At 45.3% G+C, this 20,112-nt stretch overlaps 1 protein-coding gene across 3 annotated transcripts in view; it reads right to left on the reverse strand.

The window, feature by feature from the left end:
• Positions 1-20,112, reverse strand: part of LOC142151069 (phospholipid scramblase 2-like) — a 112,304-nt gene that overhangs the window by 67,202 nt on the left and 24,990 nt on the right. Inside the window, exon 8 of one of the 3 annotated variants that reach the window (XM_075206367.1) lies at positions 18,236-19,148. The exons of the other annotated variants lie outside the window; for them this stretch is intronic. Coding sequence (XP_075062468.1) covers positions 18,954-19,148 — 195 coding nt within the window. The 3' untranslated portion in view covers positions 18,236-18,953. Of the gene's footprint in view, positions 1-18,235; positions 19,149-20,112 lie in introns of those variants that run through there. 3 annotated transcript variants of the gene reach the window in all.

Genomic DNA, 20,112 nt, shown 5'->3' on the forward strand with positions numbered 1-20,112 from the left:
CCTCGATAATATTCTACACGATTACTATTTTTTTTGTCTTTCCTCACTCTCTGAGGTTCACCTGCACTTCAATTGTAAACCACATGTTATGTCCCATGGGTGGGATTGATGTGAGATATGAGAAAATCCCACCGTTAAATCTCTGTTCCCACACTAAACCTCGATAACAGCCTGTCACAGACATGTGTGTTGTATTCTGTGGCTTCCCTCCACATCTGCAACCTGCCTTTTTACTGCAGCAAACACCATTACATTAATATTATTCTTTCTTTGATAAATTAAATAATATTTTATATATTGATAAAAATGACTGTATATTCACAAAAAGCTGCAGTGCAGTGGTGAAGTTCAGCATTTTTTTCAGTAGTTTGAATGTTGAATAACGCACACTTGCCTACTCTACCCACATTTCAGTTAATTCTCCAGGATTCGCGATTGAGCAGACCATCCTTCTGCATTCTGCCCACTTCCTAGAAAAGTAGCTGGGTCTGGGGCGTCAATAACGCAAACTAAATAATTTTGGCCCCACCCCAGTGGCACGATGACAAGATTCCGGCCTTGCACCACGAGGGCGGGGTCAATATTACAATAATCGAGGTGTCACTATCTCCCCCTGCATTTGTAACTTAATTTTCCCTCTGAAATCTCCTGGAGGGGAGAGGAGTAACGTTGGTAATTACTTCTTTTCTCATTATTAACGTCAGTCAGCATTTCTTATCTGTCGGCCAAGTCAGTTTCGTTAATTTTTTCTCATAGTACTCACTGTCGCTCTAATCAGCTGCGTAAATTCGTACCCCACCTGCTTAGTGATCCACTGTACAACAGGATGCTGGCTCTTATTCTTGGTTACTCTTGCAAACACTTGTTTCACAGACAAATCAAATTTAAAACTATGCTTACTCTTCTTGGTCCCCTTCTGTTTAGAAGTTTCACTCTGCACCAGCAGCAGCAGCCATTGTGGGCAAGGATGCCTCTTGAGAACCATGGCTTGCATGAGGGGGGTCTGTTTGCATTCGAAAATTGAATGCCTGACCGCATACTAATAATGAGGAGGTTGATAATGAAGATCTGGACAGTGAAAATTGCTTTAGTGTCTATCCATTCTGCAGACAGATGATGTTGGAATGCTTGTTACTATTCAATACATGATTTTCAACCTTTTGATAAACTACTTGAATGAACTTGCTGCAACTAAAGAAACAGGGTGGAAGTGCGTAGATGATCATCATCCCTATCTCTACTTTTTGTGGCCTCATAAACCCTACAGATTCCTTGACAAATATTTCCACACAGGAGATGGAGCTTTTGGTCTTTTGCACAGGCATGACATTGTGGATATCATGGGCATGAGGTGATAGCAATGGTGGCTGACTTACTTGGACACAATCATCATCCTCCTCCTAATTATCTTTGTGTTGTAATTAGAGCTTTCCAGCCAGGTGACAAAGTTATTGTCCGGGTACCCACACAAGAGTGTAAGCTCTTGACACATTGGCAGGGGCCACATGAGGTGATTGAGGCTGTGGGGCTAGTTAATTATAAATTCAGGCAGGAAGGCAGTAAAAAACCCATTCAGATATATCATGTACACTTGCTGAAACCATGGCATGATAGGGAGGAGCCACAAGTCAAACACGGTTTGTACAGAAAACCAAAAATCTGTTGCCAGTGTGGAGACAGCAGATTGAGGAAATGGTTCAGAGGAACCTTGATGTGTTTTCTCATATACCTGAACTTACTATGATCATAGAACACAACATAGTTAAACCTCCAGGGGTGGTGGTGAGAGTAAGACCATACTGCATTTCTGAAGCTAGTCTTGAATCAGTGAAACAGAAGATTAAAAAAATGTTGGAGGGGGCGTGGCTTGGCAGCCATATCGGGTGGTCGTGCTTTACCTCGGCTCCTGCTCCCAAAGCACAAATTGGGTGATTATATTAGAATTTACCCCTCCTAAATTGGCATAAACGACCTGGAACCCCACCTGAACTGCCCCAGAGGCAATAAAAGAAACTTCCCCGACTTCCGGGATCAGTCTGGCTCCACCACACCAACTTTAGCCGACACCGGAGGCTAAATAAACAACCCTCCAAACAAATATCTGGACCCTATTCATACGGGACCCCGCTACCCACCGAGCTCCATAGAAGCAGCCGCAGACAGCATCCCCCGACTGGCGGTGACGCGCACCTCGGGACCGGCATACTCACCTGCAGGTCAGAGTCGCGGACACCGGAGCGGCAGAGGAGGCACCTGGTGCGCGGCTGGACTGCATCGCAGGGCGGCATTTGCCCGGAGAGGGAGCTGAGTGTGGACCGGGGGCCTACTTCCGGTAAGGACCAGGGGCTGAAGTTTTCTCGGAGGACCCCGCTACTTCCGGCTTCCCCGCAGCACTTCCGGTCGGCCGGCTCAGCACGGATCTCCCCACGCTAGACCTACCACCAACAAGAGGGCTTTCGTGGTTGGCGCAGCCCTGTAAACCAGCGCTCCACTCTGGGTAATTGTGGACTGTGACCTGCACTAGAATCACGGCCTGTAGTGCCGCCTGTACCCCGCCACCCGCACTTCCGGTTTCGGGGGCCCCAGCTTCCGGCACGGACCTGCAGCCGGAGTATATCTTGGCCATCCACGGGATCCCCCTGCAGCAGCTGACACCGGGCGCAGCCGCGCAATGCTGAAACTCCAGTCCATAGGCTCCAAGCTGTCGCTGTCACTGGAGGATCTGCGGATCATAGAAGTCTGGGGAGGCCAGCCTCTCTTACCTGGATACATAGGAAGCAGGTCAGTGTGGGAGGGTCACTACGTACATAGGCTAAATCCCATCTGCTCACCCAGGCTGCCTCCTCCTCCAAGCGCTGAGTGGAGAACATCTAGCCACCAAAACTGCTCTCTAGTCCTGTGGGAGACAGATGCAGGGCTTATACTGATCCCTCTAAGTGTAAATTGCCCTAGATGCATCTATAGTATAATACAGTACCTTCAGGCTCCACAGAGACCGCTGCCCCCTAGTGGTCAGTTGCTTATACTGCCATCCCTGGATTTCTAAGCATATAGGTATCACACTGTCATAAACACCAGATTCTCAGTCCTTCCCTGCAAAGGCTGCTCTGGGCCGCTGATTCATCCATCCATTCCATATCCTACCTATTATTGGATTCCGGCTCGGGCATCCTGGGGTGCTCAATGACCCTTTAACCCCCTAAATGCTGATGGGGGGGGAAGTCTCTTCTACACTGCTTTTCAACTCCAGATCCATGTGAGCCCTCCTCCCTAAGTGGGTCCGTCCATTGTGATTTACTCTGCTAACCTGCCTGGACATGCCGCCACTTCTGTTTAAAATTCCAGCCCTTTGTGTTTCTCCACAATGCCTAAAGGAGGTAAGAAACCTCATTCTAAAGGACTTCCTCAGTATTTCTCGAAGCAATCGACTTCAACTCCGCATCGGGAGAGAACAGATTCCGCTCATACCTCTGCTGAATCTGAATCAGATGAGGATGACACATCCCCGATAACCAGACGGGACTTTTTATCGCTAATCAAAGAAATGAAAGAGCTGAAGTCTTCCGTCCATTCAGAGGTGCAAACTGCTCTTCACTCACTACGTGCGGAGGTGGCTTCAATTGGTGCTCACACTGACCAAGTTGAACAAAGACTGGAAACGGTGGTGTCCTCCCAGACAGGAATGGAGGAGGATATTGTACGCCTTCGTAGTGACCTGACATCTGTCCAGGAACATCAGGAAGATATGGATAATTGGGCTAGGCGGAATAATCTACGCCTGAAGGGCATTCCGGAAACGGTCGAATCTGCCCACCTGGACCAGTATCTGAAGAAGCTTTTCTCACAATTGGCTCCTGAGGTCCCGGAGGACTACTTACTATTGGACAGAGCCCATAGGGCCCTAAAGCCCAGATCGACCGACCAGAACCAGCCTAGAGATGTCATTTTACGGCTTTCACTTCTTTACCACCAAGGAGATGGTCTTACGTGGAGCCAGAAAATTGCACACCCTAACATTCGAGGGTCACAACATACAGATCTTCCAGGACTTGTCTCTGACCACTCTGGCCAGACGTCGGGAGCTCGCTCCAGTAACGCAAGTTCTACGAGACCACAATGTTCGTTATCGCTGGGGCTTCCCCTTCCGCCTGTTTCTTTGGCATCAGGAACGACAGATTTCCGCCCGCACACTCCCTGAGGCTCGGGCTCTTCTACAACGCATAGGCCTTGCTCCCGAGCCCCCCCCGGGTGCCTCTCAAACATCTACCTCGGGCAACCAGGATACAAATCCGCGGCCCCAAAGAGTTCCGCGAGGCGAATGGTCCACAGTACAGAAATCTTCTACTCCTCGCAAGACCTCGTAATCTACCTCCCTGACTGTCTTTTAGGGATGAGAAACTCCCCATCCAGGGAAGGTCCATCTGGATCAGAATTATTGAGAACCGCTCCGGATCGTATAGTGGCCACCCCTACTGGAGACTATCCGAGGAACTATGCCTACTCGGAGACGAATCCTCCGAAATGTTCATATGTTGCCTAGTTCCTCACTGTACCGTTTATATGTTCTAGGCTTGCTGTTTCTGTTTGGCCCCCCCCTTTTCTTCTTTTTTTTTTTTCTCTCCTTCTTTTTTTGTTTTTGCTCTCTCCGCTTACAGGTGGATCTCCATACCCATGGCCGTCTTGGAGCCACAGCGTAAAGCCGTTATGGACCCCCCTAGGAAAGGCTGTACCTCCTCTATGACCACTGACAGGCCTGTTTGTCTGATTTTAAGGTCTATTTGGACTTGCTATGTAATTGTTTTTCGTTTAACTGTTGGATTTCTTTACATGTTCACATTGGTACGTATTGGCATTAGTAAGCATCCGCCTGCTATCATTGCACCCTTCGGTTTGACAATGTTAAATAGTTAATGTATCTGCATTATGTGGTCCCATCTTCCTGACTCACTCTAGTCTGTCACCTCCCCCTCCCCACACCCACACACATGGACCCACTGGGTAGCAGATGCCCACCTCGCGCCCCCCCCCCTCAGCCGTTCACCTTTCGACCTCTCGATTGGTAAGTCCTAGCCACTTCCCCCATAGAGCTTGGTTGCTCTCAGCTGGTCCCCGGGTACCTAGGGTACCGCTCCTTCTGTCCCACCAGCACCCTGGACGGGCGTCCTGCACCACACCCGTCCTCCTACCCCCACTTTCCCGTCACACCTACAATGTTTCCCCAACCTCCCACCACACCTACAATGTCCCCCCAACCATGGTCGTCTTTGGTATCTATCCCTTCAGCAAATCAAAATTACAACCCGCCACACATATTTTCACCTCCTGACTCTTCCCCTTTGACTTTCTCATGACACTCCGTCTGATTTCTTTCAATGTTAAAGGTCTTAATTCTCCCCAAAAAAGGGGCAAACTCTACGCTTCTTTACAGGCCCTTAAGGGCGACCTAGTATTCCTACAGGAGACCCATTTTATCAAACACTTGCACCCGGAACTCAAATCCAAAAGATTCCCCCTCTCTTATCATGCTTGTGACTCTGCCAAGAAGAGATGCGGGTTGGCAATCCTGTTCTCACGTAATCTTGTATTTGACCTCGCAGACTCACATAGAGATAAAGAAGGTAGATACCTTATCCTAGTCGGTAAATTGAACAACCTCCCGTGCACGCTAGTGAATATCTATGCCCCGAACCAAGATCAGCACAAATTCTTTAAACGCCTGGGAGCTACACTCTCTCAGGTTCGCAGGGGAGAATTGATAGTAGGAGGAGACTTTAATGCGGTCCTTACCCCCCATTTGGATAGATCTGCTCCCTCAACTGCTCCTTCCGACGGGAGGGACAGGAGGAACTCTAGGGCTTTGCAGGATTTCATGAAACTGCACAATCTGTACGATACTTGGAGAATCTCTGACCCCTTGGCCCGAGATTATTCTTTCTACTCCCCAGTCCATAACACCTACTCCCGAATTGACATGATCCTGCTCAGCCACGACCTGACCCTTAAACTCACTAACTCCATCATCCACTCAATTACATGGTCTGACCATGCCCCAATTTCGGCGGACCTCTCTTCCCTAGCTTCCCGTCCCTCCACTTTCTCCTGGAGACTCAACGAGTCCCTTCTTCACGACAAAAATACAGTAGCTCATATTAAATCCCTAATATCCGAATACTTTGAAACAAATGAATCTCCTGATATCTCACCTTCTACTCTCTGGAATGCTCATAAGGCGGTCATTAGAGGACATCTAATGGCTTCGGCAGCAAATGCCAAAAGGGCTAGGGCAGCCGAGACCATGCGTCTCACCACGGCCCTCCACCAGTTGGAGGAACAACATAAATCTAATCCTGACCCTGCTTTATTCAAACAATTGGCCTCTGTGAGGGGTGAACTTAACCTACTTCTCTCCCACCGAGTGGCCAACAAGCTGAAATGGCTGAATCAGCGTTTTTACGAAAAGGGTGATAAGGCGGACAAGCTCTTGGCCACTCGGCTGCGGACCAAAGTCTCGGCCCTTAATCTTATGGCTATTAGGGATCCCTCCGGAGCTCTGGTTTATGACCCAAAATTAATCCGCTCAGAATTCCAGAATTACTATTTAAAATTGTACAACCTCCCTCAACCCCCCAACACCTCGGCCCATCAGGAACAGGCAGAGCGTATAGATAAGTTTCTGGAGGATGCTCGCCTTCCGAAGCTTACTCCCCAGGCTGCAGATCGTCTTAGTGAACCCATCTCCTTGGAGGAGGTAGTGCAGGTTATTAAGGCTCAGAAAGCAGGAAAGGCACCTGGTCCTGACGGGTTTTCCGCAGCCTACTATAAGAAATTTGCTGCTCTTCTGGTCCCTCAACTCTCCACTCTTTTTAACTCTATTCTAAAGGGCAAACCCTGGCCCAAAGAATCTCTGGAGGCTCGGATAACCCTGATCCACAAGGAGGGCAAAGAAGTCCACAATTGTGCTAGTTATCGCCCAATATCCCTCCTTAATAACGACTTGAAACTATACGCTAAGATTCTGGCCAATCGCCTAAACACTGTACTCCCCGGGCTAGTTCACTATGATCAGGTGGGGTTTGTCCCTGGTAGGCAGGCCAGGGATAATACAAGGAGAACTATTGACCTCATTCATATACTTAACACTAGGAAAACTCCCTCCATCATCTTATCCTTGGATGCCGAAAAGGCCTTCGACAGGATCTCCTGGCAGTTCATGACTCATACCCTCAAGCATTGCGGTCTGTCTGGGGATTTCTTGTCGGGGGTCCAGGCCTTGTATTCTCACCCCTCTGCTAAGGTTATGGTCAATGGTTCTCCTTCTGATCCCGTCCCAATAAGCAATGGAACCCGCCAAGGATGCCCACTCTCCCCCTTAATTTTCGCCCTGGACATTGAGCCTCTGGCAGCCACTATCCGAGCCTCCCCAGATATCAGAGGAGTGGAGACAGGGTCTCTGGAGAGTAAGCTTTCGCTGTTCGCTGACGATATACTCCTCACGCTCCAGCAGCCAAGAATATCTTTGCCCAACCTGTTCTGTCTCCTCTCGAGATATGGCGACCTGTCCGGGTATAAAATCAACATAAGAAAATCCGAAGCCCTATTTCTTAATGTACCCTCACGGGACTGCTATGATCTCACCTCCCGTTTTCACTTTAGGTGGCAGAAGAAAAAATTAAAATACCTGGGAGTATATATAACCACGTCATATGAAACCCTATATCAGGAGAACTATCCAGCTCTCTTCCACAAACTCAAATCAGACATCTTCTCCTGGCGAACCCTAATCATTTCGTGGCTGGGCAGGATCATTGCGGTTAAAATGACTGTTCTCCCTCAACTTCTCTACCTTTTCCAGACACTACCTGTGAGAATACCCCTAACTGAAATTTACTCTATGCAGCAACACCTCTCCAAATTTGTCTGGCGAGGCAGGTCTCCCAGGCTTCGATTGGCACTACTCAAAAAACCTAAGGGCTGTGGAGGCAGGGGCTTCCCCGATCTCAAGGCCTACTACTGGGCAGCCCAGCTTAGCTCAATAGCTTCCTCATTTGCTCCTCCGGCATCTCATGCATGGGCAGACTTGGAGGCTGCCTATCTCTCCATACCCGGCCTGTCAGGCCTCTGGGGAGTCCCTTATGATATTCGGAAGGCCCTAACCAAACGTTTTCCAACTCTGGAGTTTGCGGCTCGGATCTGGGAGACCTGCAAGGGTATTTCTCTATCTTTCCTAACCCTCTGCACATTGTACCCCTCTGGCATAACCCCACCATCCCCCCGGGAATGTCCCGATCTTTCTCTCGGCTATGGACTAGGGCGGGATTCCGATTTGCGGGGGAACCTTCTTGAGCGAGGAAGGCCCATATCCTATGACGTCCTCTGCTCTAGAGTCCCTAACTTCCACCCGTCGTTTTACCAATACCTGCAGGTTCGGCACTTCCTCCTGTCACTCCTGTCGGACAATTCACCTCACTCCCCCTCCCAATTTGAATCTCTCTGCCTCTCTTCCCCTCTACGAAGGGGTATGATCTCGTCCTTGTATAGTATTCTACTAGGGAAACTGATACCCTCCGGGAACGCACATGAGAGGGAGTGGGAGAGGGATCTGGGCCCTCCCCCGGAGGAGGACTGCTGGGAGACCATCAGGCTGAATGTGGCTTCTAGTTCCATCTCCACATTAATTAAGGAAAATGCATACAAAGTCTACTACAGGTGGTATTTCACACCTGACAGGCTCGCAAAGATGTACCAGTCAGCCTCTCCCGATTGCTGGAGAAATTGTGGTCATCGAGGCACCTTTGTGCATATTTGGTGGTCATGCCCGGTTATCTCCTCCTTCTGGGACAGGGTCTCGAGACTTCTTTCCTCCCTCCTCAAATGCCCTATCAGAAAGAACCCATGGTCCTTCCTACTCTGTTATCCTATACAAGACCTAGACACCCACTCCGCAAAACTTGCTTCGCATGTCCTGGCAGCCGCCAGATGTCTGATTGCTAAATTTTGGAAGCAAGCGAGTCCCCCCCGCATCTCTTCTCTTAGATCTTATATATGGTTCATTGCCAACATGGAAAAAATCACGTCACTGCTGCGAGACAAAGAAGACAAATTTCATCAAATTTGGGCCCCCTGGCTTTATGCCTAAAACCCCTGCAGCTTTCTCTTCCTCCAAATAGTCTCTCCCTACACAACTCCAGATAACATCGACCCCCTTACTTCTTTAAAATACTCCCATATAGATCTGACAGCGCTCCTTTCTGAAGGTGAACATGCTTTTCTTAAGTTTATCCTATGAGTCGACCATCCCCCCCCCCTTACCTACCATACACCTCCTTCAATGCCTATTCCCTTCCCCTCCCGCCCCTTACCCATTACCACTTTGTTATATTGCAATATATCTTGCTGTTTTGTGAGTGACATTGCTGGATATCTACTCTGATTTGCGATTATTTCAATCATTATGTTTGTTGTCCAAAGTCTATGTCATTCATACTTTATTATGCAATAAAAATTTTGAGTTAAAAAAAAAAAAAATGTTGGACCTTGATGTTATTGAGGAATCCAATAGCAACTGGAATAGCCCCACTGTGCTAGTGGCCAAGCCAAACGGGAGTATTCACTTTTGTAATGATTTTAGAAAATTAAACAAAGTTTCAACACATATCCGGTTCCTAGGATTATTGAACTAGTGGAAACCTTGGCCAACAGTCAGTATCTTACCACGTTAGATCTGACCAAAGATTACTGGCAGATTCCCCTTACACCATCTGCTAAGGCTAAAACAACATTTTCCACTCCCAACTGGTTGTTTCAACATAAGGCAGAGGCGGATTAAGGGGGGGGCACAGGGGGCACGTGCCCCGGGCCCCCCTCTCTCCGAGGGCCCCCCGCGCCACCGCGCGCATAACCTCTACGGATTTTTTTTTCTTAATAGCGGCAGGGGGGCCTCGGAGAGAGAGGGGGTTGTGGTCGGGTTCGGGGCTCCCTGCGTTGGTGGGGGGAGCAGGATAGTGAAAAAAAATAAAAAATATAGATACTACTCACCTCATCGCAGCGCCGGCGTCCCTCCTCTCTGCACTGTTAACGCTGAATGACAGGAGTGACGTCATCAAGTCACGCCTGTCATTCAGTGAGGAGCAGCGCGGAGAGGACCAGGAAAGAAACAGGAAGACAGAAGAGAAGAGAAGAAAGAAGCTACAAGAAAGGTAAGTAAAAAAAAAAAGGAATAACGAAGAAAGACACACTATGTAGGAAAAAAGGAGAAGAAAGGGACACTATGGAGGAAAAAGGGGGAGAAGAGAGGCACACTATGGAGGAAAAAAGGGGAGAAGAAAAGCACACTATGGAGGAAAAAGGAGGAGAAGAAAAGCACACTATGGAGGAAAAAGGGGGAGAAGAGAGGCACACTATGTAGGAAAAAGGGGGAGAAGAAAGGGACACTATGGAGGAAAAAGGGGGAGAAGAAAGGGACACTATGGAGGAAAAAGGGGGAGAAGAGAGGCACACTATGTAGGAAAAAGGGGGAGAAGAAAAGCACACTATGGAGGAAAAAGGGGGAGAAGAAAGGGACACTATGGAGGAAAAAGGGGGAGAAGAAAGGGACACTATGGAGGAAAAAGGGGGAGAAGAAAGGGACACTATGGAGGAAAAAGGGGGAGAAGAGAGGCACACTATGTAGGAAAAAGGGGGAGAAGAAAAGCACACTATGGAGGAAAAAGGGGGAGAAGAAAGGGACACTATGGAGGAAAAAGGGGGAGAAGAAAGGGACACTATGGAGGAAAAAGGGGGAGAAGAAAGGGACACTATGGAGGAAAAAGGGGGAGAAGAGAGGCACACTATGGAGGAAAAAGGGGGAGAAGAAAGGGACACTATGGAGGAAAAAGGGGGAGAAGAAAGGGACACTATGGAGGAAAAAGGGGGAGAAGAGAAGCACACTATGGAGGAAAAAGAAGGAGAAGAAAGGGACACTATGTAGGAAAAAAGGAGAAGAAAGGGACACTATGTAGGAAAAAGGGGGAGAAGAAAGTGACACTATGGAGGAAAAAGGGGGAGAAGAAAGGGAAACTATGGAGGAAAAAGGGGGAGAATAGAGGCACACTATGGAGGAAAAAGGGGGAGAAGAAAGGCCCACTATGGAGGAAAGAAGGAGAAGAAAGGGACACTATGTAGGAAAAAAGGAGAAGAAAGGGACACTATGTAGTAAAAAAGTAGAAGAAAGGCACAGTATGGAGGAAAAAGGGGGAGAAGAAAGGGACAATATGGAGGAAAAAGGGGGAGAAGAGAGGCACACTATGGAGGAAAAAGGGGGAGAAGAAAGGCACACTATGGAGGAAAAAGGGGGAGAAGAATGGCACACTATGGAGGAAAAAAGGAGAAGAAAGGGACACTATGTAGGAAAAAAGGAGAAGAAAGGCACAGTATGGAGGAAAAGGGGGAGAAGAAAGGAACACTATGTAGGAAAAAAGGAGAAGAAAGGGACACTATGTAGGAAAAAGGGGAAGAAGAGAGGCACAGTAAGGAAAAAGGGGGAGAAGAGAGGCACAGTAAGGAAAAAAGGGGGAGAAGAAAGGAACACTATGTAGGAAAAAAGGAGAAGAAAGGGACACTATGTAGGAAAAAGGGGAAGAAGAGAGGCACAGTAAGGAAAAAGGGGGAGAAGAGAGGCACAGTAAGGAAAAAAGGGGGAGAAGAGAGGCACAGTAAGGAAAAAGGGGGAGAAGAGAGGCACAACAGTGGGGACAATTAATTAATTTAAGATGGGGTGGTTTGGGCGCTACTGAATGTGGGGGTGAGTTTGGGGAGAATGAGGTCCCTTTATTAAATGTGCCTATGAATTATTTAATGGCAGTGATGGTTGCGGGAAATAGATATATTTCTGAAATGTAAATACTATTAATTTATTGCTGTGGCTGTTTGTAGGGAGGGAAATAGGTTTATTTATTAAATGTGAATACTATTATTTTAATGTTGGGGCTGGAGGAAGGCCTAATTATTAATCATGGGTGGTACTAATTTAACGCCGGGGGTGGCTGTAATTTTCTAAATGTACCCATTTTTTTTTTCCAAGTAGGGCCCCTAACATTCCAGGATCCAGACAAGCCGCAACTAAAGAAACCTGCAGCACAGGTGGTGAAAGTGAGAAGAACAAGTAGGAGAGAGCAGCAAAGTCTGTGAAATGTTGTGATTCTAGTGGGACAATCCCAATTTTTGGTGACCGTTCAATGGTGTACACAACAATGCAGGTTTTTTGTCTGTAGGAGGGTGGCCTGGCCATGCCCAATGATGCATTATCAATGGTATTTTAATTTGCGGTATCATTGCTAGTTTTAATGTGCATTATAAATTTTATTTTTAAAGTTCGGTATCATTGCTAGTTTTAGCGTGCGGTATCATTGCTAGTTTTAGTGTATGCTATCAATGGTATTTTTAATGTATGATATCATTGCTAGTTTTAATGTGTGGTGTCAATACCCATTTTAATGTGGTGTTTTGATGATTGTTTTAATGTACAGTATTTTAGTTTGTGGAAGCAATGATTTTTCTTATGCAGACAACCTAAGCGAGCCCTCTGGGAGAGCTGTAAGTGTCATACTGTGGGCTGTAGGTGATGTAATGCAGGATGTGTCACTATGCCCTTAATTTTAGATCTTAGGGCCCCCCTGTCTTAAGTGCCCCGGGTCCCCCGAAGCCTTAATCCAGCTCTGGCATAAGGTACTACCTTTCAGGCTACATGAGGCTCCCACCACCTTTCAGAGGGCCATGAATCGGGTCTTAAAACAGCACCAGAAGTATGCAGCTGCATACTTGGATGACATCATCATCCACTCCCAGGACTGGGAGACACATCTACCCAAGATGGAGGCAGTATTAGCCTTACTCAGAGAGGCTGGTCTAACCGCCAATCCTGAGAAATGCGCATTGGCCATGCGTGAGGCCAAATACTTGGGGTATGTTGTGGGACAGGGTCAGGTCAAGCTCCAAGTTGACAAAGTAAAGGCTGTCAGAGATGCGGTAGATCCAGATGAGAACCTTTCTGGGTCTAGTTGGGTACTATCGCCAGTTTATAGCTAATTTTTCCACTAGGGCTGCTCATTTTACCAAGCTCCTAAAAAAGTCTTGTCCAGACAAGTTAGTCTGGTCAGAAGCTGCAGAGGCTGCCTGGCGGGATCTTTGAGTGATTCTGTGTTCAGCACCAATACTCCAAGCACTGGATTTCAGCGGGAGATTGTATCTCTGAAAGGATGCCTCTGGAGAAGGTTTGGGCGCTGTGCTCTCACAAAGGTTTGAGGGGACAGAGAAACTCATCCTCTATTTGAGCAGCAAACTTCTGCCTAGGGAGAAGAAATACTCCACGGTGTAATAAGAGTGTCTAGCAATTAAGTGGGCCACAGAGGCTCTCAGGTACTACCTCCTGGGTAGGGAATTCACTTTGGTCACTGAACATGCACCACTTTAGTGAATGTACTGGAGCAAGGAAGTGAATGCCTAGGTAACTTGATGGTTCCTAGCACTGCAAACCTACCACTTCACAGCGTTGAAGAGGAGCACAGATCCAAGTGTTGACTTGGCTTGAAAATCTCTAGTACTAAGAACTTGCACTTTTATTGGGAAACAATCTGTGCCCACAGACAAGCAACCATAATATGATTATTATAGTGCAGCAACCACAAAATCAATGTTGCTTGTTCAGGTGGGGGAAGTGTGCACCCTATGGACCAAGAGGAAGCGGCATGCTGTCAGCTATTCATTTGTACAGTTTTGCTTTGCACATCTCTACAGAAGATGGGGCTGGAGCCATGGGCTCTGTTATTGATTTTTGTCGACCCAAAGATAATCCGATACAGGAATGACTAAGAGAGAAGCTAGGTCAGTATATGTAAAGTATAAATAGATACATAGAGAAACAACTGCAGGTATGAAGGTACATGAAGATTTTCAGCTAATGAGTTTGAAATATAGTTGTATATGAAGAAAATCAAAAATAATAAGATTATTCTGTGTCTTCTTCTGCAACCACTCCTTGAATAATTGATCCTCTCCTTTATTAACAAATTCCTGCCCAATAAAAGTCACACAGTACATTCCCCATATAGACAAGGAAGTTGTGTCCAGTTATGCGGCAAGTCGTACAACTGCCAAAACTGGTTTACCCAACACCCCAGGGTGGCATCTTTCCAGAGATCACAGCAGAGGTTTCCACACAGTGAGAGCTACAAACTCCAATTAAGAGTGGGTCCAAATGAAACTTTTTATCATGTTAGTTCAATATGTCTAGTTGTCAACTTTGGGAAATCAATTATATGGACAACTTTATAGTTAACTGGGATGGGAAGCGGATAATACATTTTAATACATTGTACAACTGTAGTGTATGGATATGCAAATTACTGGGTGTGACTTTATGAGTATGTGAAGAATTTTACCAGCATAGGCAATGTAACCCCATGCCCCACGTCTTACAGGGGTTTGTATGCAGCAGTCTCTCTTGGCACAGTGTCTTCTGAATCTTCACATGGCTCACTGGATAACAGAAGGGTGTAACTCTTATCTGGGGTTGTCTCAGGAAACTGCTGCCCGACTCTTCTATGCACAGTAATTACACCAATGTTTGGGTGGAGAGACACCTCATGGTGGGAATAAATAATCGGAGAAGTGTCTCTGCTGCAATTGACACTGTTGACCACTCTCTCCTCATACAAACGCTACAATCCCTAGTTCTTGAAATCACTGTCCTATCCTGGTTCTCATCCTACCTATCTAATCGCTCTTTCAGTGTTAATTTCTTTGGATCCACCTCTGCTCCGCTTCCTTTATCAGTTGGAGTACCACAAGGCTCAGTCCTAAGTCCTCTGCTATTCTCTATCTACACAACTTCTCTTGGAAAACTAATAAGCTCCTTTCGATTTCAGTATAATCTCTATGCGATGATACACAAACCTATCCTCTCCTGATCTTTCACCATCTGTGTTGTCTCGCGTTACTGACTGTCTTTCTGCCATTTCATCTTGGATGTCTTCTCACCAACTCAAACTCAATCTTTCAAAAACTGAATTAATAATATTCCCACCCAAAAACAGAAGTTTCCTGCCTGACATTTCTATTTCTGTTGATAACTTGACCATAAATCCCACCACGCAAGCTCGCTGCCTAGGTGTAATCCTGGCTCACAACTATCCTTTGTTCCCCACAGCGACTCTATATCTAAATCATGTTACATACACCTAAAGAACATTTCCAGAATACGCACATATCTGACACAAGACACCGCAAAAACATTAATTCATGCACTCATCATCTCCCGCATCGACTATTACAATTCCCTCCTTACTGGTCTTCCCAAAGTCAGACTTGAACCCCTACAATCTATTGTGCACGCAGCACTAGATTGATTTTCCTTGCAAACCGTTATTCCTCTGCTGAGCCACTCTGTCAGTCTCTACATTGGCTGCCTGTATTTCAACGAATCCAATATAAAATTCTTCTACTAACATATAAGGCCATCAACAAAATTGCGCCGACATACATTTTCTCACTTGACTCAAAATATCTCCCTACTCGACACCTCCATTCTGCACAAGATCTACGTCTCTCTTCCACTCTAGTCACATCCTCCCATTCCCGGTTACAGGATTTTTTCCGGGCTGCACCCACTTTGTGGAATTTCCTCCCTCGCACAGTAAGACTTTCCTCTAGTCTTCAAACCTTCAAGCGTTCACTGAAAACCCACCTCTTCAGACAAGGTTATGTTATTCCTCAACCACCATCTTAATTCCCTAGATTACCCTATTACCATCCTCTACACTGCTAACGCAAGACAACAACCCTCTGACCAACATTGGTACACACACAGCCCACTCAATACTTTTACCTTTGCATTCTAGCTGGTCCATTGTGCAATATGATGTAGCACATGCCCTTGTGTTTCTAACTCCCATTGTCCTATAGATTGTAAGCTTGTGAGCAGGGTTCTCTTACCTCTCTGTCTGTATGTATTACCCAGTATTGTCTTATTAATGTTTGTTCCTAATTGTTAAGCGCTACGGAACCTGCTGGCGCTATATAAATAAATGTTGATGATGATGTGTCTGGGAAATTAAGTGGATAGAATAGTAAGAAGCTGATAAAGAACACAGAAATGTAATAAGATATATATAGGTCAGAATACACTTATATCAGTAAAAAGTGAAAGCTCCATTTAGTAGTATGTGAAGTATTACTCTATGTGATTTCACGATAACAATAAGCAAGCAATGTTAACACTCGTTGATGAACCTACATTGACTCTATCAGTGGCAAAGGACTATACCTATATGATCAAATAATGTAATTTACACAAAATGCAGTTCACTCCCTCTCCAAGAGACTTATTTAGAGTTCACCGTATGTCAGTTATTTGTGACGTTCATATTTTTGTACTGTGCATACATGATAAAATGCATAAGATTTGTGCGTATGTTAGACTTGCGACCCCTTACATTTAGAGTGGCCGAACAAAGGCAGGCAGGGATTAGATGAGGACAGCAAGGGTGTATTCACATTGCATACCCAGATAGGCTACATAGGAGGCTTATCTCTTGCTAGTACTGGAGGCCTACCCTCTCATCACTGCTAAGATATTTCTACTGTGTGTGGTTCTCTCCTCTCTGCTCATATATCTCTCCTATATGTGGCTTCTCCTCTCTCCACTAATCAGATATCTGTCCTATATGTGGTTCTTTGCTCTCACCTCTACCAAGATAACTCTCCTGTGTGTGGTTCTTTCCTCTCTGCTCAGATAACAACCCTGATTCCGAAATCAGAATGTTAAAGCAGCAGCTCAGCACTACTGAGGAATGCAGTTCAATCCGTATTCAGTCACATGTGATCACAACACAGACCCTAAATCAGTCCATTATTGTACCTGCTTACACATTACTGTTCCCATCCATGCAGGGAGGGTAGTGGGGATTACAGTCATAAATCACAGAATGTCAGCATGCATTACACAACATATTAGCATCGCATATTACAAACACATAATTTGGCAACAAATGTGTTCTGCATCCTTGGTAATCAGCATGTCTCATGTACGGGACGTGGCTCAACCAAGCACTGGGACTATTTCAACGTACTTTTATTACTTGTTGTCCTGATTAAGTTGATATTAAAAATTGCGCAGTTAGATTACGGAATAGATGACTAAGACTCAGAGCTCCATTCTAGCAAACAGAATGGATAACGACAAAATATAGCTACATTATATACACACACCCACACACACACATTCATATCTATCTATCTATTTTTTGGGAGTTCTCCCAGACTCCAGAGAAAGCAGGCAAACCTCCTGGATACAGATATCTCCGTTGGTGAAATGGGTGGGGGACGGACCTATACGTGTAATTGTGACCACGCCCCCAATTGCGGTTGGCCGAAATTGTCAAAGATTGACAGTGGGCAGCCCCTAACAGCATAATTCACGTGGCCGCGCCCCTTGACAGACTCCCTCCTGGACAGCTTACTTGAAAGGTCAGCAAGCATGATATATATAATATTGGAAAAAGTTGTGCCACACTTGGGAGATTATATATATATACATATATATATATATATATATATATATATATATATGGTACAACAGAGAGAAGGCGCAATGGTGATGTTAGCAGATAATACTGAACAAAGTGGGTACAAAATAAATAAGGATATGGATGCAGTTCATTTTCGGCCTTACCAGCCAGAGTTTTGAAGGAAGGCTGCCTCCTCACGTGAAAGAGGTGTATATGTGGGATTGAATTCTATTACTTCACTTATACAATACTGTTTTGAGCGCCATTGTTTATATCTTGTTTTCTACATATATATATATATATATATATATATATATATATAAAACCTATAAACGCTACACACATTTCAGTGAACATATCTGTGCAGAAGAACAGAATGCACTAGGGAGAGAAAATACAGCCAGTTTCACTCAAGACACCAAGCAGTAGAGGGCGCTGACTCATTCCGGCGTTTTGGCATTCTGGCACTACCGTTTTTCACCCATACCCTGTTTTCTGAATGGGAAAAAGCAACATTCTAAAGCACCTGCATACAACAACTATAAGGAATTATGTTTCCCAAAAGATCCAAACATTTTTGTATTTATAGTTACAGACAGCTTCCTTGGGGAATACACCATGTCCATCATCCTCTGTACAAGGGAAAATTACCCTCGTACCACATTTCAATGGGAAATAGTAACAGACAACTCACGTTTTTAGAAATAATATATTTATTATTATGTTTATACAAGTGTTTTCTCAATCTCAAGTAACGATAACCCAATGGTAGAACCACAATTGTTCCCTAATAAACTGGACTTTTCTCCTACGAAACCTGTTTAAGTAAACCATAACAAATCGAAATGTGTCAGTTTAACAGTGCAAGGATCCCCTTATAATTGGTAATGTAAACATATATATAATTTTAATATAACTGTAAACTCATACATATGCATTTAAAACTGAACCATGTATTGCAAAAGTCCTACACCAAAACTTTACTACCGAGAACCAAACATGAACAGCTTGGATTACATAGTGAAAAACCAGGACCCCAGGTATCCGGTGGAACAACAACACCTCTCTGGTGACTGTCCTCTCCCTCCAACTTGCTGCAAAGAAATAATAGATGGAAAGCTTTGGCTTCCTCGGCTTATGTAAATGGCTTGATGAATAGTCCTTGAAGAGGCCCAGACGTGCAAAGAGGTGCAGAACATCAACATGTAGTTCAAACTGCAGTGAGAAGACAGTGACTGGGAGTCCAGAGAGGTGCAAAGATGTTTCACCGAATCAGAGAGATCCGAGATTTAAGGCAGAGAACTTTACCCAGATTCACCATGACAAAGCTTAAGAGTCCTGAGAGTATATCCTGATAAGTGTGCAATACTGGAAAACAAGAACGACCTAACATTTTAGGGGGAGTGACAAAGATTATTCACCGCCACATCCACCACCACCATCTCCACAGTCTCCACCACCACCACCACAGTCCCCACTTAAACAACCCCAGTCCCCACCATCATAATGCCCACTATCATTACCCCCATAGTCCATACCACCACCAAATGCCCACCCACTGTCATCACTGGTGGAACTGCTGCTTGTAATTTGGTTCACTCGGAAAGTCTGTATAAAAATACGAAACAAACACAATATAGTTAAAAATCAGTCGTTGGCAACATGAATTTCTTTTCACATACTTGGCTGCATTTCTTGTATTTCCACAATTTTTCAGTGCCTTCTTGATTTAACACTTTAAAAGCTCTTTTTCCTATATTACCTCCAATATTTTCTTATTTAACCAAACTGGCGGCCTTTTCTTCCTATAAATGTCACTGCTATAAGGTATGTATTTGTAAAAGTATTATTTTTTTTTAAAATTCAATTTAGTCTATGTAGTCTACACAATAATCAAAAAATCCTGCCTTTATTGCCCATCTCCCCTTTGCCTCTAACCTTCTCGAAAAGGTTTTTTACAACCATCTCACCTTCTTTCTCTTCTCTCACTATCTTATTGATACACTTAAATCTGGCTTTTCTTCAATCCACTGCACTGAAACTGCACTCACTAAAGTCATTAACAATCTTCTCTTTTCTAAATCTAAATAACTCTATTCTCTTCTCAACTTCCCCGCTGCCCTCTATACCATTGACCACTCCCTCCTTTTGCAAACTCTTCATTCTTTAGCCTCCATAACACTGTCCTCTCCTGGTTTTCCTCTTCGCCAAGAACTCCTTTCAGTCTCCATACCTCTCCCACTTGTGCATTACCTATCAGAGATCCCCAAGGATTCATTCATGGCCTACTGCTCGTCTCCCTCTACACCTCCTTCCATAGTGACCTCAACAACTTCTTTGGCCTCCAGTACCACCTGTATTCTGATTATACCCAAATCTATCTCCTTGACCTCTCGCCTTGCCTCATCTCTCATGTCTCCTACTGTCCCATCTCATTTTTGATGGGGCAATGCTTTCTGAAACACAATATTTCTAAAACTGAAATCATTAACCCACCCGCAACTGGGGTTCCCTCACCTCCTCCTCTCTCTCTTTCTGTTGATAATACTGCCCTCTTCTCTGTCAATAATGT

The sequence above is a fragment of the Mixophyes fleayi genome, chromosome 4 (genome assembly GCF_038048845.1).
Source record: "Mixophyes fleayi isolate aMixFle1 chromosome 4, aMixFle1.hap1, whole genome shotgun sequence".
NCBI lineage: Eukaryota > Metazoa > Chordata > Amphibia > Anura > Limnodynastidae > Mixophyes > Mixophyes fleayi.